Source organism: Fundulus heteroclitus, chromosome 23, assembly GCF_011125445.2.
Source record: "Fundulus heteroclitus isolate FHET01 chromosome 23, MU-UCD_Fhet_4.1, whole genome shotgun sequence".
In the NCBI taxonomy this organism is placed as follows: Eukaryota; Metazoa; Chordata; class Actinopteri; order Cyprinodontiformes; family Fundulidae; genus Fundulus; species Fundulus heteroclitus.
The window spans coordinates 15,693,711-15,717,018 of record NC_046383.1 but is presented as its reverse complement, the minus strand read 5'-3'; the positions used below and the strand labels follow the sequence as shown (position 1 = coordinate 15,717,018).

Genomic DNA, 23,308 nt, shown 5'->3' with positions numbered 1-23,308 from the left:
CCTGTGTACATGTTTATAGTATTCAGATAGAAAGATATAGATGGAGCTCATATATACTTGTAAAAAATACACAGATATTAATTGATAGACATTGGCAGCCAGATTGGCTTTTGATCGATGTCATATATAGATTTTGAAGTATTCTAAATAAATAGGTGTGTTTATGTATAAGTATGTGTCCAGATTGTTTTCCAGATATACACATGAGAGAGAGACAGACAGAAATAGAGAGAGAAATATATAAATGTGAGAACAAAGTCATAGGAGAATAAAGATAAAAATGGTAATATAAGAAAAACGTCATGACAATTAAGGGGGAACATTTCCAGAATAGTCACAGTTTGCAGAACTATCTTAGTCCTGGAGTAACAGGGCCAGGTTAGATTGTTATAATTATTTTTATTCTTTATGAGAATAAAGTCAGGAGAATGAAGCCAAATGGATATGAAAATAAACTCGTAATATTACAAAAATAAAAATATTACGAATATAAAGTATATTCTGAGATTAAAGTCCCTCTGATACTGTTTAAGTGTCTGAGTCTAACTGCAGATTTGCCACATTCAACATGGCGGACGGTCTGTCTTCATGGACATAATATTAGAGTAGACCCCGCATTGACTGTCGCTGCGCAGGAATTACGGCCGCCATCTTGGGGCGGTTGACCTGCTACCCAATCCTGTTGATTCAAGATGAACACACTAATGATGCCTCAGCACTGTGCGGCTCATTTTTGTTTAAATCGAGGGGCTATCTACGTCAGGGCTCAAGGGACAACTTTTCACAAGTAAGATGAAATTATATTGTTTATATTTTTGATTAGAATGTGAGTTTTCTAATATTAGGTAGAGAGATACAGGTCTACACTTCAAAGTCTTTGTGACTTAGTCTCTCCAAAATTGCATCTGCTCTGTGAAAGCATCAGAGCAAAAGAGCGACAACTACCGATAACTATGTTCTTCTCCCGAACAAACACACCTGCACCGCGGGCTTTAGAAGAAAAAAATGCTAGAGCGGCTCAGTCAGAAGAGCAGTGAAATACACGCCAGTCACTATATGTCCTACTGTACTTTCTATTTTTTATAATAATTTTTCATTTTCTCCCAATCTAATCCAATGACTCGGGTCGCGGTGGGGCGGTGCTGATCGTCGCAATTTGAAGCCTTCAGTTCACATTGATGATTAAAATTATTATTTTACAGCACAGTAGTTATTTGTAAATAAAAAAACGTTAATATAGTACTTTTTGTTAAACAAATGCTTGGGCATGTAAAAAGGTTTTGTTCTATGGTTTCAATGTACTATGGAGTATTTCATTATATATAATAATTGTAAAAAAGAAAAATTAAAAATAAAGGTTACTACTTCACAGATTTCACCCATAACGGGTTCTTTTTGGAATGTATATGTACATATATATGTGTACAAATGTGTTTGTTTATATAGTGATAAAAAAACTTATTACTAAATTCCTACATTTTCAGTTACGGGAATCGAACCCACAACCTCCTGACCAGCCAACAAGCCTCAGATGTTCTGGGCTTCCTCCAGGTACCGAGCCTTTTGTTCTGACATGTTTGACACCAGCCGGTTCTGTTGGGCTGTAGCTATTGACCCTCAGGACCAGATCTGGATCTGGCTTTAAAGTTCTTGGACAAAAGCGAGTCAGTGACGCAGAAATGTTGCGGTTCTGTTTAATTCATTTTAACAGCAGTCAGACAACATTTTCAGAACCAGAACATGAGAGGAAAACACAGCAAAGCTTCTTCCTGGTCCGGATCAGAAGAGGGCGGAACCGAGCTGCTGCAGCAGATCCACATCCAGGTAAACCCGGCAGAAGGTGAGGAAAACACCCACCGCCGAGAACCCGATCAGAACCCAGAGAACCTTAGCGCTGAAGTAGAGCGGAGCCAGACTGGAAGAGAGATCAGAACCAAACCTCAGAAGACTGATGCTGAGCAGGTTCTTCAATACCTGAGGAACCATCAGGATTCTGCTTCAAACCCACAGAACCCACAGCTGGGAATAAGCTAGAGGTTCTACAGCAGAACCGATAACAGAACAGACCGGATCTTCATCAGAGAGCCACCTGGAGAACTTGGTTTAGAACTGGATTCTAAATCTATTTGCTAAATATTTTCATCCAAGATCCTAAAAGCCCATTTCCACCACAAACCCATAATTATGAGATGAGAAGTCATAATTTCAACTTTTAAAAGTCCTAAGTGTGAGATACAAAGTCATAATTTCGACTTTCAGTCAGAATTATGAGATCAAAGTCATGACTTTAAAAGTCAAAATTATAATTTCAACTTTTAAAGTCCTAAGTATGAGATATAAAGTCATAATTTCGATTTTCAAAGTCATAATTATGAAATCAAAGTCATAATTTCGACTTTTAAAGTCATAATTTCGACTTTCAGAGTCAGAATTATGAGATCAGTCATAATTCTGACTCTGAAAGTCATAATTTCAACTTTTAAAGTCCTAAGTATGAGATATAAAGACATAATTTCGATTTTCAAAGTCATAATTATGAGATTCAAAGTCTACTCTGTATCTCATAATTATGACTTTTTATGTGTTTTTTTTTAAACCTTTGAGGCGGAAACGGGCCTCCATACAGACTTCATCAGCGGAAGATAAAAGAGGTTCTGCTGTAGAACCGGGCCGTTGTTCCGGCCCGCAGCGCCTACCGTCCCTGCGCAGACTCGGCGTATCCCCAGAAGTAGCGCAGCCGTCCGTACAGGTAGAGCAGGCCGCAGACGCTGGACAGTCCTGCGGCACAAACGCAGACGCTCAGGTTAACTGGACCGCCGGGCGCAGCGCGGAACCGGGCTGCTGAGGCCTCACCTGGGCTGAAGAAGACTCCGGACGTCCACAGGATGGTGATGAAGATGGGGAAGTACTCGGAACAGTTCGCCCTGCAACCCAAAAGAACCAGGCGCGTCAGGCCGCAGCGCTGACAACGAATCACCACCAGGAGGCGCCACTGAGCCTGTAGCTTCAGCAGGAGAACGTGGAGCCGAACCACCGAGGCAGAATAAACCCGGTTCTGGTCCGGTTTAACCATCACTGCCGCTAACTAACAACCATTACTAGTCTCTAAGCTCACCTACAGCTGCAGTTACAGGCAGAGGCCAGCAGGCGGCGCTGTCGCCACTTTATCCACACCAAGCTTTTCACCTTTATCAGCAGAAAAACTCTGAGATTCTGTCAGGAAGTCCAGAGGAAGCGGGTCAGAACCTTCAGCTGACCCAGAACGCTGCAGTAAGGGTTCTGATGGAAACCCAGAAGTTTCTGTGTCTATAAAATCAGCACCAGGCCCAGATTTTCCCTTCCTGAACCGACATTTTGGCTCTTCATCTTCCCCACGTTGGCCACTAGAACTGAGCCGGGTTCTGGTTCTGCTGGAGGTTCTTATTTAAACGGGCTCTGCCTGTCAGGTCTAGTTTTCAGAACCGTTTTGTTCTGGCAGCAGATTCTCATTGGTGAAGCTAAAGGTTCAGCGCTGGTATCTGGTGGTGAAACGGGACACTGGTACCATCTGGATCAGAACCACGGTGAGACAGAAACAAGCAGCTTCAGCTCCACTCAGAACATTTTCTTCAGTTATCTGAACATTTACATCATTTTACTGATAATTGTGACTTATTGTTTTTATGCATTTCTGGATGTGAACAGTTCTACCAGCTGGTTCCTGGAGAGTGGATCAGAACCACCAGGCTGACCCGTAGGTACAGAGAACAGAACCGAGACCGTCTGCTGTGAAGGAACCAAAACAAAGGAGCCTGTCCCACCTTTAACGAGACCTTTGACCTTTACAGCAGGAACATGGCTGAAGGTACCAGTCAGGAGCAGCAGTCAAGGTTCTGACAGCCAGGGGACGGGCCCTGGATCAGGTTCTGATGAGCTGGACCAGAACCCCGGGCCTTTACATTTTTATGTTAACAGTTTTTAAATTAATGCGTTTCACTTTTAGCCGTATAGAGACAGCATCCGTTTCCACGGGTTAACCTGCAGGTCCAGTTGCTCTAGAACCGGCGCCGACATTCATGTGGCAGCAGCAGCTGGGGGGGGGGTTCCTGTGACCAGAGAGTTGCTGGTTCAAACGCCTCAGTTTTTGTGTCCTTAAGCAAGAAGACACTGAACTCTTAATGGGGAAATAGAGCAAAGAGAACCAAAGCCTGTGGGAACAGGTTCTGGTCTGATGAACCCCGGTGGTGGTGGTACCATCATGCTTTGGGCCGCCAGACCCGAGACCTTCTGTCCAGGTGGAGGGAACCATGAACAGGTCCAAATGGGCCCAAACCCACTGAAGAGGAGGAAACCTGGTTATCTTTCAGCACCGACCCAAAACAGACCCGCCAGGAAAGAACAGCTGCAGCAGAACAAGGTTAAAGTTCTGGAGCGGTCCAGGAGACCGGTTCTGATTCTTCAGTCACGTAGAGACGGGACTCTGACCCAGAAGTCTGAGCGTCAGAGGATCATCTACAGAGGAGCGGTGGCCCAATGGTGGCCCAGCGCCAAAGGAACCGGGTCGACCCAGCGGACAGCAGCTGGGATGTAGAGGTCAAAGGTCGCTGGGATATACAGGTCAAAGGTCTCTTAAAGGTGGGAAAAGTTCTGCTTTATTCTGGAAACCTGGCGTTTGAAGCGGGTCGTGCAGAACCGGAGCCCTGAGAGGCGCTGAAGCGGCGGGTTTCTGAACCGGACGGACAGGAACTGACTGAGCTCTGAAGATCCGCTCGAACTCGGGCGGCCCGCTGGTGGAGGGCGGGGACACCTTGTACTTCCTCCTGGCGTGAATCACCTGCAGGGAAAAATAAGCTGCACACAAACATCACCGTCAGGCTGATTTCCATACACACGCTCGTTCTCAGGTGCTGCTGCTGACACCTCCACCTGTGGGAACATCCTCACTGAGCACTTTGCGGTTCTGCAGAACAAAGTCCACTCTGTCAACACTCAATGCAAATATGTTTCATGGAAGCAACCACCGGGCTTCACAGGATCCAATTAATCTAAGTCACCTGTCCGCTGCTGAAAGTTCACCTGCGTTAAGGGAGGCAGAGAAAAGGCAGCAGGATGAACCTGGAGCAGCTACCTGCTTCAGACCTGAGGCAGAGCACACCTGAGGCAGAGCACACCTGAGGCAGAGTACACCTGAGGCAGAGCACACCTGAGGCAGAGCACACCTGAGCGCCAGCAGCACGCCGTCCCTTACCTTGCTCCAGGACGCCCAGCATGGTGACGGCGCCGAGTCCCACCACCTCATCCAACATCTCTGCAGGGCAACAGGTGAGGCCGACACCCGAGCTGTGAGGACAGAGTGAGCGCAGCCAGGAAGAGCCGACAGAGCACACCTGCAGGGGGCGGAGCTAAAACACCTGTCATCAGAATCACATCCAACGCCACTGGAGCCAGAAGGTGAAGGTGGTTCTCCATCGTCTGAGAAGATGAGGTCCTGAAGGCAGAGGAGGCCATCATCACATCAACCTGGTTTTTTTTACCAGACCTGATGAGATCTGAAAAGTGTGGCAGGCACCTGTAGTCATCCCCGTTCACCCCGATGCCCCAAAATAAAAAGGTCCACCAGAATTCACCCAGCCCAACTGCAGATGTTCTGGTCTCTCAGGTTCTTCAGAGAACAACCAGCTTCATGGAGACCAGGGAACCCAGCAGACGGGTCAGGGAGGAGGTTCTGGTCCAGTTTACAGCAGGTCAGGTCAGGGAGACGGCAGACAGAACCCGGTCCGGTCCAGCTTACCGACCCGGCTCCACGCCGTCTTCTTCAGGCAGACGTTCCTCCTGCCAGAGAACCTCAGAGACCTCGATGCAGGAGGCCTCCAGTTTAAAGCCGCTGCCGTCTTCTCTCCACCAGAACCAGAACGTCTGGTTCTGATGGGTCGACCAGGCAGGAGAACAGAACCAGACCACACAGAGGATTCGTTTCTAAAGAACTATATTTACATAATACTCTTGTTTTACAGAGAACCATATCAAAAGTATAAAATACTTACAAAATTCAGCTGCAATATATAAAAATAACTTCTATCTTCTCCAGGTCATTAGGAAAGGTTTACATAACAAAATATTTATAGACATTTACACAGAGCCCCTTCACAACAGCTGGGCGGGTCCGAACTCTGCAGCCGGAGTCAGAACCGCCACGAGTCAAGAGAACCAGTCCGACCGCGGAGCGAGACGGAACGGTACAGCAGATAATCCCAAGGTTTTTATTTAATTAAAGGATGATTTTAAACTCTGGATCCTCGGCCAGTTTTAATCTCTAATCAACTCAGATTAAATGTTTTCATGCAGCAGCTCAACGGCGCTGGAAAAACCCACAACTGGCTGAAAAAACTGGTTTTTGAAGAACTGGACCGGATGAACAGGGGAAAACTTTCCTCATCTGCAGGATTTGAATAAAAAAAACAAGCTGACCGAGCAGCTGGAGTCAGATGAGCCGCCTGCAGCCTGGCAGACCAGATTCAGGGCAGCAGGTCCACCGTTAGAGACGGCGCTTCAATCTTAGCCTCACTAACGAGCAGATTAACAGCGACTGCGTTAAAGAGCGGTTTCATATTCTAATGGGCTGATTTAGGCTGAACGAGCCGCAGCCTGAAATATCCAGAGAGCCAGAGGCTGGTTTGCATAAACAGAACCAACTCCTGTTCAAGATGTTGGTCTTTGTTTTTGTTTCCATAAATTTCCCTACAATATGAAAATGAAGCTGAGTGGGAGCCAACATGGCGGCTGCAGGGTGATGAGCCCTCAGAGGCCTCCAGGGGGCGCTGTGGGGCGACTTCAGTGGTTCAGTAGTCTGGATTTACCACATTTACACTCCTGCTAGAACAGCTGGAACCTCCCTGGCTTTGGTTCTGCTGCGCCCGCACAACGGGTCGGTTCTGAAGCGGATGGACGCTTTAGGCGCTCTGATGTCATCGCAGACGGGTCGACCTGCTGATACCACAGGGAACCTGATGGCCGTCACCGGACCGGCCCGGTTACAGCCAGCAGAACCTGCTGAGCCGGACCAGGACCGCCCGGTTACGGTTCATCAGCAGAACCACAGGTGGACTCCAGGTGAGGCGCGGTCCTCCCTTCAACACGTCGGTTCTGGTCACCAGGCAACGACCAGAACCACAGCGTGACAGTGGACCGGTTCTGCCATGACATCAGACCTACCAGCAGGGGGCGTGGCTTCCTGCAGGAGCAGGAAGTGACCTCACCACCGCCTTTTAATGCTATTCTTTGTTGTCCAGTCATGAGCCTTGTGCCTGTAGCTTGGAGGCGCATGGCGGCGGTTCTGATCGGACCTTGTTCTAGCAGGAGGTTCTGGCGCTCATCATTCGGCCGTTTCCAGCTGATCCAGGGTCAGCGCCGTGAACTCGTCCGCCCTTCAGCCTGTAAACGATGCGGCGCCGTCTGAGCGGGCCGACGCGGCGGGTCAGAACCCGTCAGAACCGGCTACGGGTGGCTGGCGAGCAGCTCGTCCAGGTCGGCCATCCACTCCTGCGTGCTCTGAGCCTTCAGCAGCGAGTCCACCAGCTCGCTCTCTGCGGCGAAGCTCCCTGCCGCCGCGTTGTAGCCGAACGACACCTGCTGCTGCTGGCCGGCGGTCCTGCTCACCTGGTAACCTTGGTTACACTGCATCGCCTGGCGACCGTTGCCCTGCGGCTGTCCGAACGCCGCCATGTCAGAGAGCACGGCCTGGTTCTGATTGGCCGACTGCTGCGTCTGCTGCTGCTGGCCCAGACTCTGGGCGGCGGGCGGCGCCCTCTGCTGGCCCGCCATGTTTGTCTGCATCATCTGCTGCGCCGCCGCGTTCAGACCCGCCATGGGACGGCCGGCGGCGCCGAAGGAGGCGGAGCCGGCGGCCATCTTGGAGATGCGGGGCTGCTGCATGTGGAAGGCGTTGTTGTTGAAGGCGTTGGAATGCAGGCCGGCGTTGCTGGAGGGCGGCTGGCCGGCGAGCTGCTGCTGCCAGGCGGCGCCGCCCTGCCCGCCGGGCATGGACCCGACCATCCCGCCCCCCATGGCGCCCTGCATGGCGCCGGGCAGGCGGGCGGCGGCCAGCTGCTGCTTGAGCATGGCGGCGTTGGGCTGCTGCTTGAGCAGCTGCTGCTGCAGGAGCTGCTGCTGCCTGTAGGAGGCGCTGACGGCGCCCAGAGGCTGGCGCTGCAGCCCCCCCTGCTGGTGGAGGGTCATGCTGCTGTAGAGAGAATCCACGCTGGCCCCGCCCCCACACGACGGCAGGCTGATGTCCGCCTGGCTGACCGGAGGGGGCGGGGCCACGCCGCCGCCGCCGCCTGGGCCCCCGCCCTGAGCCATGCTCATTCCCATCATGCCTTGGTTCTGAGGGAACATGCGGGTTCCGGGGGCGTGGCCTCCCATGGAGCCGATGCTGCTGATTGGCTGAGAAGAACCTGAGGAGAGAACACGGTCCAGTTAGACGGAACCAGCTTTAAAGTCACTTCTTCCTTCCACTAAGTTTTCTGTTAACAGGAGATCTGGGGCGTCTGAGCGAGAGTCAGAGGCCGTTTAAAGGCCCAGAAACCTTTGCAGGAGTAAATCAGCTGATCAGGGTGAGACGCCACGAGTTTCCAGTAATAAACTTTTTCACAGTATTCTAATTTTCTAAGGCTCTGAATGTTAGCTTTCCATTATCTGCAGCCATAATCATCACAATCACAGGAAATAAAGACTTGAATGCATGATTCTATATAATGTGTCACTTTTACTCATTATTATACGGCAGGTTTAACGGATATTATGGCAGAACATCTCCTCTACAGAACTGGACTAAATTAGTAAAATCTTTGTTAAAATGACGGCGGCGCCACATCAATTATATCTCAGACCAGTTTTATGGGGAGTTGGAACTGGGCTGCAGAGGAAGACGTCGACTTGTCCAGATTGGATCGGTACCACTAGAACCCACTGAACCAAACCCGCTGCAGGCCTTTGTGTCACAGCCTGGGGGTGAAATCCCATGAAAGCAGCCATGAGCAGCCGCCACAGAGACAGCAGCACCACCAGAGCAGTGATGGAGCAGCCGCAGATCAACATGTTCTGCTGCTAACAGCTTTATTAACGTAGGAGTTACTTTTTAGCCTTTATAAACACGCAGACAGGAGGCGACGGTGAGCAGTGGAGGGGAGATGGATGCTGGATGGAGGCAGACATCTTGTTTTTGTTTGCTGGAGAAAGATGAACCTATATTTATCCTTATTATAACAAATTATTGAAAGTGGGCAGAAAAACGATTCGCTCTCCAAAGCTTGAGGGTCTCAAGAGCTTTGGAAACAGATAAGTGGAGAAGGGAAGGAAATAAGTGGATCTTTGTTAACTAAGTGGATCCAGACCTGCTGACTTCATACATGGACTCTGCTGGAGTCCTAAAGCTCTGAGTTGTGCTGGAGGTGAGAAGAGCAGAGGAACTTTTTAACTTCTCACATTCATCCATCAAAGTGTTTGGGACGATATAACTCAGTAAGACTGGACGGAGCGCCGCCCTGCTGTCCATTCTCGGTAGTGCAACACGTTGTGGTGCAGCTACGTCACATTTAATGAAATATTCACCCATAAACACCAGATGTCCAGACTGGACCTTCATCAGGAGAGATCCATGGATCTACGGGTTGGTTCTGGTCTCCAGGATGGAGGGAGGAGGAGGTGGATCGGCTTTAGTCCAAGCTTTCTCTTTTCTTTGTGATTTTAATTTGGACAGAAATGTCAGCGTTTTAAATGGATCTGACCCGAAAAGTTCTGCCCGACAACATTTGGCACAGAACCCTGCAGCTGCTCCATCATCCACCAACTTAGCAGCAGACCGGCTCATTAAAAGTTCTGCTGGTTCTTTTTTAATCTCATTTTTCCAGACTCTGAGCAGCAAAGTTCTGGTTCATGTGATGAAAACCAGAACTAAACCGGCCCGGTCTCTGCAGAACACAGAACCAGAACCCAAACTCCTGTGCTGATGAGTGAGAAAGCTGCCCGGCCTTCACCTCAGCTGCTGGTTCCAGACCCAAACGGACCGGGCCTTAGGTTCTACCTGCATGCAAACATGGCGTTCTGCGGCGTGTGTCAATGATCTCACTTGTAAACTGTCCGACTGACTGCTGAGGGAAAGGGTTCTGATTGGCTGCTGGTCCCGTCTGGTCCTGGTACTGTGGGGGGGGTCGGGTCAGATGCCGCTGCAGCTGCTGGTCCTGCTGACGCTGCTTCTCCTGCAGAAACACAGAGAACGGTTAAAAGAACAGAATACTGCAGCTTTTAGGAGGTTAAACACCACAGAACCTGAAATGTGAACCGTTTGGTTCTGTTGACCCAGTTGGACTCTTATTTCACTTAATCTGGTCTAGAGATCGTGGCCCAGAACCTGTGTCTGCAGACCAAACCCACATCATGGTCCTCCACCACCTGCTGCTGGCCTCAGGTGTTCTGATGTTCTGAGCTCAGGTTCCTCCACTAAGGCTGAACAATTAACCGCATTTTCAATATAATCACGAATAATAAAAAAAAAAACCCCGCAATTTCCAAATCGCAGAGTCTGCAATTTTTGGCTCTGTAACAATCAGGGAATTAGACGCGTCCATTAGGTGTTGGTAAAATGTTTAAAGTGGGTTTGCCTCCACATGGAAGGGAAGACAGTTACAGCAGTGAGATAATCTAATTTTATTACTTGTTTTAGAGTTTATATAATCATATAAACTCTAAACGCCACGACCGCCCCTGTTTTTTTTTTTTTTTTTGCTTGCGGTTAATACATACAAAAGTCAAAATTGCAATTTTGGTTGAAATACATCGTAGGCAGAACGCAATTATTTCTACTAATCCGCACGGCAAGGAAACAAATTGATTTGTTGTTTGTATATGTTTAAAAAGACATGATAAAATAAACTGGGGGGAAAATATGCATTAAATCGCAATATTAAGAAAATAAATCGTAATTAGATTATTTTCCAAAATCGTTCAGCCTCCACCGTGGTTCTGTCCACCGTGGTCCAACATCTTCCTGCCATCTTGGTTCTGGAGAGAAGAAGCTTCCTCCTTCAACTCTTCCTAGCAGCCAGGCTGGTTCAGGCTCATGACCTGCTAACTGAAGCCTGTAGAGTCTGAGGTGGAGCCCATGGGGTTCTGCAGCTCTGAGCTTAACCTGGACCTGCTGGAGGTCCATGCTGGGAGGCTGGCAGCTGCTGAGATGTTCTCCTGTCTCCTCTCTGGAGGACGATGGACCTCAGAACCTCAGAACCCGTCCAGGCTGATGGGCGGCACCGCTTTCTGCTCCTAACTGGTGAGTTCCTGCAGCTACTTTAGCTTTTCCACCTCAGCTTCAACGCTTTTCAGCACAGGACAATGGTAATTATATTTCTATAACCCAGATCCTGGATTATAGAAATATAATATAGAAATATATATATAGAAATATAATCCAGGATCTGCCATATTGATGATGTGCTGATATATAAATCCTCAGCCAACATCTGGACCCAGACGTCTCCACTGAAACCTGATTTTAGCTTTACTTCCAGTGCTGGGAGACGTCAGCAGGCTCCTACAGGTAAACAGCGCCACCTGGTGTCTGAGGCGAGGAGTGTTAGTGATGTGAGGAACGAGCAGCACGCCTCAGCGGGACGTTAGAGGAGAGCCGAGGGCCACAGGTGAGGCGTACCTGTTCAGCCAGGAGCTGCCTCTGCAGGTACTGCTGCTTCTTCTGCTGCTCCAGGAGCTGCTGCTGCTGCTGCTGATGCTTCAGAGCCGCCATCTGGTTGTTGATGAACGCCGCGTTACCGTGGCTACCTGCCATGGCGTTGCTCCCCTGGCCCGCCGCCATGCCGTTGTTCCCCGAGCCGGAGGTCATGGCGTTGGCGGCGCCCGGAATGTGCGGAGCAGCAGAGAAGCTGTTCTGATCCTGCAACGTAGATCATCAGAAGTTAGATCAGCGCCTGTTAGATCCACGCCTGTTAGATCAGCGCAGTTACAGCAAAAATAACCATTTTGACTCAAATGTCTCTTAGTGGGCCTACTTTCCCCCCCTGTGGACGTCCTGCAGCGTTACCGCGCCTGTTTATTACGTTTAACCAAACCTGGCAGCTTTAAAATACGCATCATCAATTCCTGCATGTCTGCCGCCTTTCAGCGTCAGAGTCAGCAGAAATTCATCCTGTGAACCTGTGAACCTGTGAAGGTTCCACAGCCTGAACCACCGATCACATTACAGTAACCAGCCTCTGCTGGGCCGGTTATTGCTCATCCATTTATTATCACTGCCTATAACACCCCCCCCCCCCCCCCCGTTTCCTCTGTCAGGTACGGCTTACACACGTAACACCTGTATAGAAATATCAATGGATGGGATGTTACATTTTTAAAACGTTTAATAAAAAAAAAAAACAGAACTTGCTTTAATATTTTTAAACTTTTGCATAAAGTTAAATATTATTTCAGGTAATTTTGGCTGCTGCAGCTTCTGTCTTTCAGGTGTTTCTGGGTTGCAGTAAAATGAGTCCTCAGATCCACAGGAGGCTTTTTCTGCTGCCACTCGCTCCTAGTGTCGCTCCACTCCGTGTAAAAATAATAAATAACTTCATAAAAGCTCTCTGGCCTCACACAGTTAGAACCTGCACTCCATCTATGTTGTAGCTGTTTATTTAGTTTCCTTAATAATCTGCATGCATTAAAATCCTTGTGATTTTATTTACCTGGAGGCTGGAAGCTGATCAGGTGAGACGCTGCTGCATCTCACCGTCTCAGAATAAACTCCAGGTTTGGCCTTATTTTAGTTTTAAATCAAACATAACAGCGAATCATGAGGAGATCCCTGGTTGGTCGCCGCGTTTATCAGCTTTATTACTGGAAGCGAGGGAGTAAACGTCGACAGGTGACGTGGCCACAGGTGGAAATATCTCATTACCTGCAGGAGCAGCAACAGAAACGCTGACTGAGGGAAGCTGCTGTCAGATGTTCTATCCGCTGAACTTTCTGACCTGCTGGTTCACATAAATCCAAAGAAAACCTTTGACCATCTCTACGTTCATTCATGCATCTGAGGCCAGAGGGAGACGTTCCTCCAGAAGTTAAAATGAGGAACACGGATAAACCTCAGCGAGCTGAGCGGCTGGAGAAATGCTTCAGGGTTCATGGTAGCTCCTGAGGAGAGAACCTCCTGGCCTGACTAAGATCTGCTCCACCGGCTGAAGTCGTCCTCGTTTGTTCCCCCAACCTTGGCCAATAAAACTGATTGTGATTCATTTACTGGATAAATGTTTAGTCCAGAGGACGTTTGGGACTCGGTCCTGTTGGATCCAATGGTAAAATAACCAGTTTGACCTGAAGGTGGCGCTACAGGTTGGTTCTGTCTCGGGATACGTTCGGCAGTGAGCCGCTGATTGCCTCCTCTGACCCGGGACAACGAGGGACAACGAGGGACAACGAGGGACAGCGAGGGACGTCTGAGGGACGTGTGAGGACAGGAGCTGTAAAGTGTGGACGGCAGCAGGAACACCACGTCCCGCCTGCCGGGAGGAAAAACACAAACTGCAACAGCAGCAGCTAAATTTAAATACAGAGCAATGAAAGGCTGCTTTGTCCCCCCCCCCCCCCCCCCCCCAGCAACCAGCTGCTGACCCACAAACACACAGAGCCACACGGCAGCAGGATGTGGAGCGAGGGGTTCTGAACTCTCCCTGCAGCAGCAGCTACCTCTGCTCAGTTCTCCTCTGGCATGCAGACGTTCTCTCAGGGTACTCCTGCTTCCTCCCTGGTTACTCTCAGCGTCACCATGTGATCATTAACGGACACAGAGACACAGACTCTACCTGAGCTCAGCTAACGAGGCGCCACGCCCTAATTCAACAGCGAATCAGCTCCTGGGTTTGGGTTCAGTAGAACCAGAACCTTTTAGTCATCTATTCCATCCACTGTTTATATGTGGACACACTGTTTATACCTCATGCACCTTTTCCTCCTTTTGGCAAACGCTCAGATCTGGCAACCCAGTTTGGTTCTGGGTCCATTAAGTCAAAAGTGAAGCTAACGTGTAAACAGACTGAAGTAAACATTGACAGCAGCAGAGGAAGCTGCAGCAGAACCAGGATCAGGACAAAGTCCCGTTCTGCCTCAAAGTGACCAGAGAGTCTTTCATCTGGCGGTTCTGGTCCTGGTTCTGGTTCTGGTTCTGGTCCTGGTTCTGGTCCTGGTTCTGCTCCTGGTTCTGGTTCTGGTCCTGCTCCTGGTTCTGGTTCTGTGAGCGCCTGTAGCTGACCCTCCCAGCATGAACATGGACTCCAGTGATTAGCGGCGCTGCTTCCTGCTCGCCCTCATTAGCTCAGCTGCCACTTCCTGTATTTAGAAATCAGTCAGAATATTCACGCTGCCCCCCCCCCCCCCATGATGCTCTATGTGACGTTTTGATTGGTTGAATCGTGTGACTGACAAATGGAGAACATTGGACCCTGATGTAGAACTAAACCACCATCACCTGTGGGTCTCAGGTAAGCGGCGTCTCACCTGTGAGTGGGGGATGTGCTGCCGGAAGTTGATGCTGCTCTTCTGCTGGTGCTGCTGCCGCAGCAGGTTCAGCAGGGCCGTCTTGTCCTGGATCTGGGTGCTGGGGGCCCGGGGGGGCCCGGGGCCCGCCTCAAAGTGGGACAGCGGTATGGTGTTCTTGTAGTTGAGCATGGCCGCAGAGCTCTGAGCACCTTGTGCAGGCGGGTGGCTCAGGGGGGGCCCTGACGACAGGTGGCTCAGCATGTTGGGGGGGCCGGGGGGGCCCGACATGTAGCTGCCGGCCCCTGCTTTGGGGGAACCCTTGTTGGGCTGAGCGGGCATCAGCATCTGCTTCTGGGCGTTGGGGTTGAAGTCCGAGGGGTAGAGGGCGGGGCTGCTGGGCTTGTCCAGGCCGAAGGTGCCGCCCAGCGAGCTCTGGGAGCCGGTGGGCATGTGGGGCCAGGGCGGGGGGTGGCTGTGGGGCCCCTGGCTGTGGAACTTGGCCCCCTGCTGCGGGGGCTTGTGCTGCATCTTGCCCTGGATGTGCTGGGCTCTCTGCTGCTGGGCGGCCAGCTGCTGCAGCTGCTGGGCCGGGGACAAGTCTTTGGGGGCCGGGGGCCCCGGGGAGAGGAGGTGGTTGGGGGGAGGCTGGAGCTGCCTGGGGGGAGGGGCCGGCTGGGACGGGGGGAGAACCGGAGAGGAGGCGGAGGCGACGGGAGAGCCGGCGGGGCGAGGAGGCGGCCCTGAGGAGGTGGACCTGACCTGGGGGGAGGCGGTGCGAGAGTCCTGCTCAAAGACGGAGGAGGAGGCGGGGGAAAACTCCGCCTTCACGCTGGACAGGTCTGGGAGGAGACTCTGGGAGGACTGGGGCCCGCCTCCTGCTCCTCCTGCTCCTGGAGCCGGGTCCAGAGCGTCTCTGCGCTCCTCAAAGCCGTAGTTGAGGATCTCCTGGATGTCCTCGATGGCCACGGAGCAGTTGAGCTCCTCCATCAGCTCCTTCCACTCCTGCTCGTTGAGGTTCAGGTCCAGGAACAGGTTGTTTCCTGCCACCGACGGAGGCATGATGGGCAGGATGTCCTCGGGCTCCTGCTTCATCTCTTTCTGACGGAAGTCCGGCTCCCCGCCCGCCTCCCCCGCCTCCCCCGCCGCTCTGTGGGCGCCGTTGGAGCCGCGGTCAGCGAGGCCCAGCTTGGAGTCCATGGCGGCGCCGTTGGCGGGGCCGTTGTCCAGGCAGGCCTTCTTGCTGGAGGAGAGGCCGTCGGGTAAGCCGTTGCTCAGCGGAGAGCCGCCGCTCTCCATCTTCCTCTTCACCACCACATCGTGCAGCTGCAACAGACGCAGAGCGTTAGCAACCAGTCAGACAACTTTACATTTTTACAGCTAAAGCTGCTCCTTCACTTACAGCCGTCAGCCTCATTAAGGCTTTTATACGGTTTATATTCAGGTTCTGCCTTCAGCAGCTGAGCAGAAATATTTCAGCTCATCTTTGATAGGCTGAACAGGTCCAGACACTTTATATTCATGTATTATTATATTATTGGAGTGGAACTCTGGTTGAAGCAACACTTTCTGGCTGCAGGGGGCGCTGTAGAGGTTAAACCACTGATTTGGTCGGTTTATTGTGGGGTAGTAAAAACCACTGAGCTATATTATACACTGGAGTGCTAATCACCGTCTGTTTGAACGAGTCTCTTTGAAGCCACCAGCCGCCATATTGGTACTCCCTATTTCCCCCCAGTAACTAGGGAATATGTGCGCTACAGCATCGAATAACGAGGATTTTCTCATGTTTAGGGGGGGATTAAGACTTTTAAAATGTCAAATACTTTTATGTTATGTTTTAAAAATATCAAGTACTGAGAAAGTCATGTGCTGAAATATTTTGCATTTTATTCATTTAAATATATATGTTTAACATTTATAAATATATAAACAATATACAAAAACATATATATACACATACTTATATATACACATACTTATATATACACATACATATATATTTAATATGAATCACATGTAAAATATTTCAGCACCTAATTTCCTAGTAGTTGATAGTGTTAGTTCATCCACTGACTGTAGAATTACCTGTGAAACGTTTTCACTCAGTCAGAAAACTGCTTGTTGTTGCAACCAAATCCTGTGGGATTCTGTGAGAGTAGGGAGGAGCAAGATGGCGGCCAGTGACTTCAGGTTTTCAGCAAAATCAGCACTCCAGTGTATTATATAGCTCAGTGGTAAAAACTGGCAGAGGTGCATGATGGGAATGAACATCAGAGATTCATGTTTCTTCTCCAGGACAGCTTCAGCTTCAGCTTCAGGCCTGCAGACCAGAGCAGATGCTCCACCTGCAGCTACGCTCTGGACCAGGGTGCACAAACTTAGCAGCGCTAACAGTTTGACAAGATTCCCTTTCGATTCCCTTTAGATTCCCTTTAGATTCCCTTTAGATCCTCATGCCGATGGTACCTTAAACAGCCTTATGTGCTGTTAAACATGTCAGGAATTATGTAGGTTTTTAAATATATACATATAGATCCTGATTCTCAACGTGACGACGTCATACTTCCTAACTTTAGCTGATTTGGCTTTTACTTAGCAGCTTTACGGTGGATTGTGGGCGTGTTGAGGGCAGAACCTGAGGAGAACCTGGTACCAGATGTTCTGGTCCAGCTGGGAAGGCAAACCGCTGCTGGTCAGCCGGGTTTTAGAAACCTGGAGGTTTTTTGGTTCTAGGTCCTAAATGAGAGCCGGGCCTGTACAGGTGCTTCCAGATCAGATCAGCGGCAGACACACATTCAATTATCTTTTTTCCCCTGATCAGCTCAGACACGTCAGGGAAAGTTTCTGCTCTGCTTGAACTGATCTGAGGTCAGACTGAAACAACCCAGAACGTCTGAGAACAAAACCATGAAATAACGTCTGAGGACCAATCAGGTGGTGATGCTGCAGCTAAGTTAGTAAAACATTGATTATTCAGTTTCTAATGATGTTATCTGCAGCATTTATTACTTTAATACCAACACCTGCTTAGTTAACATCCGTTTCCAGCTGTGGTTTTAAACCTTAAAACCACACATGCTGCCAGCTACATGCATTACACTTACTGCAAATACAATTAACCTAGAAAACACTGTCAAAGGTACATAGCCACATTATACGCCTAAAAAAGACAAGAACCGTTTGATCACGGTAAAATAAGGTTATATACACCAAGTGTTGATGGTCCTTTTATGGATTAACAGCCCCAGCATCGCCCTAATGAGCAGATAAACAGACGTGTCATCATCTACCAGCAGTAATGTGAAACTATCATAATCTGCTTAATTAATAAATCATTAGTAAATAATGTCAGACTGAGCCTGATCCTCTGCAGCGCCTCACAGTAAAGCAGCAGTGATGAAGACCAACGTTATTAATTAAATAATAGATCTACAGCAGCTCTAAGAGCCTCAGATCAGAACATTTACTCACATCAGTCAATTCTGCGTCACATCTGAGCCTCGGCAGCTTTAGCTTCACTGAACACCAACCATCAGACTGGATTCATTACAGAGACTTTACAGGCTTTTCCCTCCAGGAATCAGATATATTTTTGTTTTTTACTGCACCTTTCTTCAGTGTTTTACTGGGAGATGCTAATAGCCGCTAGCCGCTTCCTTATTTTAACCCCTGCTGCACATGTTCAGTACGTACTTCAGGTAAAATAGTAAAAATGAACATGAAAGGCTTTATTTACTAACAAACTGAGCATAAATAAAGCATAAATCACCAAAACAACAACCAATACGCTGCAGGATGTGATGATCTTTGATAAAAATGCTGACAGTCGTGGCTGTGCACCTTTAAAGCGAGAGAAAAGAGCGGCGGTGGCGGCTCCAGGCCTTTGACCCAGTGGCACCATGTTGACCCGTTTCTGAGCAGAAACTCTGAAACCATCTGAACCTTTCATCAGTTCAGCAGCGACGTGTTATCCTCCCAGCAGAGCAGATCAAACCACCGGCGTGGGCGGCAGACATCACACCAGACGAGCGGTAAACTGTGACACGGTTGCCGGGTCGGAAAGAATCACACCAGAACCGTCACTGATTCATCCTGATCGGTTTCTGCTCAGAGCTTTAGAGCTCAGGTCCGATCCCTCTGACACGAGGCAGCAGACCCAAACCGTGCGTCTGAAGTTCTGACAGCTCAGCAGCTTCATCTGGACTGAAGGTGAATGTGAGACCAGACTCTGGAGCTGAATACAGGCGCGGTTCTGCTGGTCCGGTCAGAGCAAACATTTCAGCCGATTCACCTTTAAAACCGGACACTACGCTGCTGACGCCGAGAACAGGAGGTAAACGGGTCAGAAACCAACCTGGGAGCACCTGAACCTCCAGGATTAAACCGGCCGCTGTGATTGGTCCAGTCGGCAGGACATCATCAGGTGGGCGGGGCCAGCAGGTGTGGGTCCAGTAAGCTGAGAAGAAACTGACTGAACTTCACGTCCGGCTTGCTCACATTCTGCAAACCGGAGGAGCAGTGGAGGATTGTGGGTAATGGGTTGCGTGCAGCTTCCCCTGTGCCACAGGAGCAGCGCCTCTGCTGGAGCTCAGACACACGGACCTTCACTGACTCATCCAGGAATCTCTGGCTCTCGCTCAGCCACAAAAATCCAAAGTATCTGTTTGTCCGCTGATATTCCTCCACTGGAGGAATTTCAGGCACGTCCAGCTCAGTTTTCTTTGTTATGACTCCTGTGAGCGATTTATGTCAGCAGGCTGATTTCTGCTTATCGCCACGAATGCCAGCAGAGACAATTAGGAGCTTGGTGAACACGAGAACACCTAAACAGGCGTCTGCAGGTCCTGCACAGGACTGAGAGCTTTGCTGAAGCCTCCTGATTCTGCAGAAGCAGCATCAGACGTTCTGCCAGCTCCAACCTGCCTCAGCATCCATAAAACCCGGTTAGTGGTGAGGGGGACAGGCGGCGTTCATCCTGCAGGTCACCAGCACGGTTCCTGCTCTGCTGAGGAAAATACCACAGCTTCTTTTTTAGCTGAACGCGACGCTCTGGTCCAGAGTGGACGCTTTAGCAGCAGCAGGACGTTCTCCTCTAGAAGGCGACCGAATGTTTGAAACAAAATAAAAACCCCATCAGCTTCTCGGCGGCGTTGCTGTGAAACTCAAAGTCCCGCTAAGAGCAAAACAAACCAAAGCTGATCTTAAGGGATGGCAGACCTGTGATTGACCTCCAGCTGGTTTCTACCATAAGTCAGACTTGATGGGAGCCAAGAACTCAAAGGTTCCTTTAAAGAACAGCTGTGGCTGCAGAGGGTTCTGTTCAGCCGACCCGTCACCTTAAATCAGCCGAGCTGAACTTCCTGCATTCAGCCGATCAGTGATCAACACGCCGCCGTTCTCCACGTTCAGCTAAAGCTGCAGATCAACAGAGGAACACTAAGACACTGAGAAATTATCTAACGGCAGAAAAAAGGTTTCTGTTCAGACTTCTGGGCAGTTCTGTTCTTAAAAACTTAAATCTGATCCGTTACCTGACATAAAGAACTGTGAAGGTCATATCTCAGCCGGTTCCTCCATCATCTAATCCCTGTTTTAACTCTTTATCTCAGAGACATGAAAGCCAGAGTGAATTTAAGAAGTGAAGCCACCCAGCTGGAGAAATCACATCCCTAAGATATAAACTGTCAGTCATAGTAAAAGTTTAAAAGCCACTAATCTGCCCAAACTGAACTGTTTCACAGCAGCAGGCTGGAGGACCTGCTAATAACCTTCTTTATGAAGCCACTGGTGGATTTTCACCTCAGTCGATTAAAGCTGCTGTAGTCTGAGCAGAAATCAGCGTCAGCTACCACAAACATTTCTGCACCCACTTATGTCAGCAGAGCAAACACTACATGGCAATAAAACTCCTTCTGATTCTGAAGTTTCTAAAGCCATTACCACCAAAACGGCCCAAACGCTGCACCAGGTTAGCACATAGGAGCCACGCAGCCTGTAAAACAGCTCCGGTAAATACAAAGGCACAGCAGACACTCTGCTCTGGGTTTATAAAATGTCTTCAGACAAGTCAAAGTGAGCTGATCTGGCATCAGATGCAGTTAAACAAGCAGCGAGTAAAAAATGTCATTAACAAAAACTCCAACCGCTCCGTATGTCGCCTCATACAGCTCAGAAATCAGCACTGGCCAATAAAACCACCCAGAAAGGCCAGGTGAGGAGCTCAGTGATGCGGCAGCACCCAGCAGAGCCTGGACAGGACGCTGCCGTCAGCAGAACTCATCACACCGCCTGTCTGCACCCTAAAGTAATCCACCTGCCCAGGTTAATAACTGGAGATCATACACCACGCCTACAGGGGCTGTGTCGTTTTTGGGTTATTTAGCAGCTATAATCTCATTTTATACACGTCCTCTGACCCACACAGGGATCAGAACTCCAGCCAGCATGAATAAATACAACATATTAAAATAATACTGTTCACTTAGCAGACAGACCACAGGAAGTGTGAACTGAAGGGCAACATCTGGGTCTGACCTGGAGCTACAAACAGGACGCAGTGCAGATAAACTAACCAGCTTTAACAGGACCTGATGGGTTCTGGTCGCACCGTTGGTTCTGATGTGAACAGACGTTTCTTCCCGGGTTCTGTGGGGCAGATTTCTGTCACCGCTTAGACTCAGAACCACTCGGAACCTAAACGGTCCAGACTGCTGGGAACCAGGCCTCAGAACCAGGAACCAGACCCGGCTCATTTCAGGAATACCTGCTGCAGCATTCCCTGCCTTCCTAAGGGTGTGTTTACTTTCTCCCCCTGTGACCATGTGGGGTGACCCGGCGGGGTGTCCCGGTGCGCGGACCGTGTGTGCACTCACCACTTGCCGGGTGTTGTTCCGGCTCTGCTCCGCCGCCGTCCCGCCGCTCTCCGCGCCGCCTCCCGGGGCTCTCTGGGCGTCCGGGTCGGCGCTGGGCTGCGGCTGCCGGTGCTTGCTGGCCCGCTTGGCTTTGTTCTGCAGGAGGCGCTGGTGCAGGCTGATGGTTTGCTGCCGCTCCAGCTCCAGCCGCTCCTGCGACGCGCCATCGTAGCGGGTTTCGCAGGTGTTGTGATGCTGCCGGAAGAGCTCGATCCTCCGGCGGAGCCGCTCCATCACCGCGCTGTGTCGCGTTGCAACAAAATCCGCCATCATCAGTAAAGACCTGCAGTGAACTCCCGCCTCAGGCTCCGTCCATAAAATGCTGCTTATGGCTCTCTGTCACTCTGGGCGTCTATACGCCCCCCTGGCCCTTTTTAAGACTCCTGTGCTGGCTCCATGGAGGCGACCTTTGTCTCGCTAACGGCCTTCAGTCACAGCGGCACTCACTGCCGGGGAGGAAAAGTGAGGTTTCTGGGTAAAATAGCATTCAGCCTCCCGGTTTCAGCTTCTAAACATCAGCTCATTTAACTGGCTGAGCTACTGGAGCCACGTTCAGCGGAGCTTTGGCTAAAACCTGCTGCTTTCTGCAGAAAAACAAACAGTCGCCACCGAACTAACTCCCGAGCAGCTACTCAAACTTAGCACATTCCTGCACTCTAAATCAAAGCCAACGCCTGGGGAAAGTCGGGCGGACTCGGTCTGGGTGAGACCCGGGAGGAGGCAGCTTCTGCCCCGGCATCCCTTTCCGCGCTGGAGCTGGTTTTCCACCCGCCGGGGCAACAGAACTGCTCTTCGACTGGGCTGAAACTTTTATTTGGAGTCGGGAGTTAGCTTCGGCTAGCGAGCAGGAGCTAGCTACGGGGCGAAGCTGGCTTCCGGTTGAGCGTAAAGGGCTATTCCGCAGTTTTTAAAGGTCTCTTGCCCAATAGTAACAGGTTCTGTGTCCAAATCCAGGGGCTCAGCCCGGACTAAGTTTCTCTAAAAACGGTTTAAAATACAATTTGTTCTTTAGAAAAACAAAACAAAACAAAAATCGCGAAGTCAATAAAGTTTTCTTTAACGTTAACAAAACAAAAGCTTAGCAGACCACTAAACCCGTTTTAAGAAACTATCTTTAGTGTCGTAACTTTACCAAAAAAAGTTTTATAAACCACGTTTAAAAGACTCTAGACGGGTATTGTTCAGGTTTAAACCTCACAAACAAGCAGATGTAACCGGAAGTAATATGGATTTCTTAAAAACTGTAAACTAACCTTTTATTGAAACTATCAACCGGAAGCCAACTTCAAAATCGTGAGCTAAGTGTGATTCAAACAAACTTCTAAAATTGTATAATTTTATTCCATAATTACAACTAAAGCTGTCCTTTTCCAAAAACTGCTGTTTAAGTTAATGTTTTGACACACTTACTGTGAAAATGTAGCAGCCCGCTCGCCCTACAGCATCTGTCCGGCGAACAGCAGCTGATCCTCCGCCTCCCTGTAGCCGTTAGCCGCTGTGTTTGGGCTCGACGGGCCTGAAACATTTAAATTAATGCTCATGCTTTAACTAACTTCGAATCACCGCAGCGGATATTCCCCCTAACTCCCGGGCCAGAGTCGGGAAGTGAACGGTTCAGAGCGAGCTACAGCTCGGATTAAGTGCGTCCCTCTTCCCCGCTTCTATTGTTTCCCAGCGAACAGGAGGGTCTGCCCGGCCATCTTGGAAACTTTCTCTTTTCTTCCATCAGGCAGGAATGTTCCTGCTCCCGCCCCTCCGCTGACTGGCAGCCAATCACAGACGGATAGCCACTGACGGACAAAACCAACCAATCAAGGGCCACTACTGCCTCTAAGTTTGAGTGGAGAGTCGGAGAGCCAATCAGAGCACAGTTCATCCTTTGTGTATTTTAATGGAAT

General features: G+C 49.7%; 2 protein-coding genes across 5 annotated transcripts; both read right to left on the bottom strand.

The window, feature by feature from the left end:
• Positions 1-1,680: 1,680 nt before the first annotated feature.
• On the bottom strand, positions 1,681-5,821 carry ltc4s (leukotriene C4 synthase). 2 transcript variants are annotated; one of them, XM_036127759.1, is made up of 6 exons: positions 5,549-5,821; positions 5,228-5,467; positions 4,731-4,830; positions 2,854-2,924; positions 2,697-2,778; positions 1,681-1,915 (listed from the first exon to the last, which is right to left on the bottom strand). In XM_036127759.1, the coding sequence occupies exons 2-6, from the start codon at positions 5,283-5,285 to the stop codon at positions 1,780-1,782; spliced, it is 447 nt and encodes a 148-aa protein (XP_035983652.1). In that variant the 5' UTR covers positions 5,286-5,467; positions 5,549-5,821; the 3' UTR covers positions 1,681-1,779. The 2 variants fall into 2 exon arrangements, with proteins under 2 accessions (XP_035983652.1, XP_012711586.1); XM_012856132.3 differs by having other exon boundaries at positions 5,228-5,821.
• A 127-nt stretch (positions 5,822-5,948) lies between these two features.
• On the bottom strand, positions 5,949-23,168 carry maml1 (mastermind-like transcriptional coactivator 1). Of its 3 annotated transcripts, none has more exons than XM_012855994.3 (6): positions 22,821-23,168; positions 21,372-21,856; positions 14,518-15,822; positions 11,681-11,920; positions 10,106-10,235; positions 5,949-8,432 (listed from the first exon to the last, which is right to left on the bottom strand). In XM_012855994.3, exons 2-6 carry the CDS (start codon positions 21,681-21,683, stop codon positions 7,474-7,476), a joined length of 2,946 nt encoding a protein of 981 aa, XP_012711448.2. In that variant the 5' UTR covers positions 21,684-21,856; positions 22,821-23,168; the 3' UTR covers positions 5,949-7,473. The 3 variants fall into 3 exon arrangements, with proteins under 3 accessions (XP_012711448.2, XP_035982953.1, XP_021168271.2); XM_036127060.1 differs by having other exon boundaries at positions 21,372-21,693; XM_021312596.2 differs by having other exon boundaries at positions 21,372-21,651; positions 22,821-23,167.
• Between the last annotated feature and the right edge of the window lie 140 nt (positions 23,169-23,308).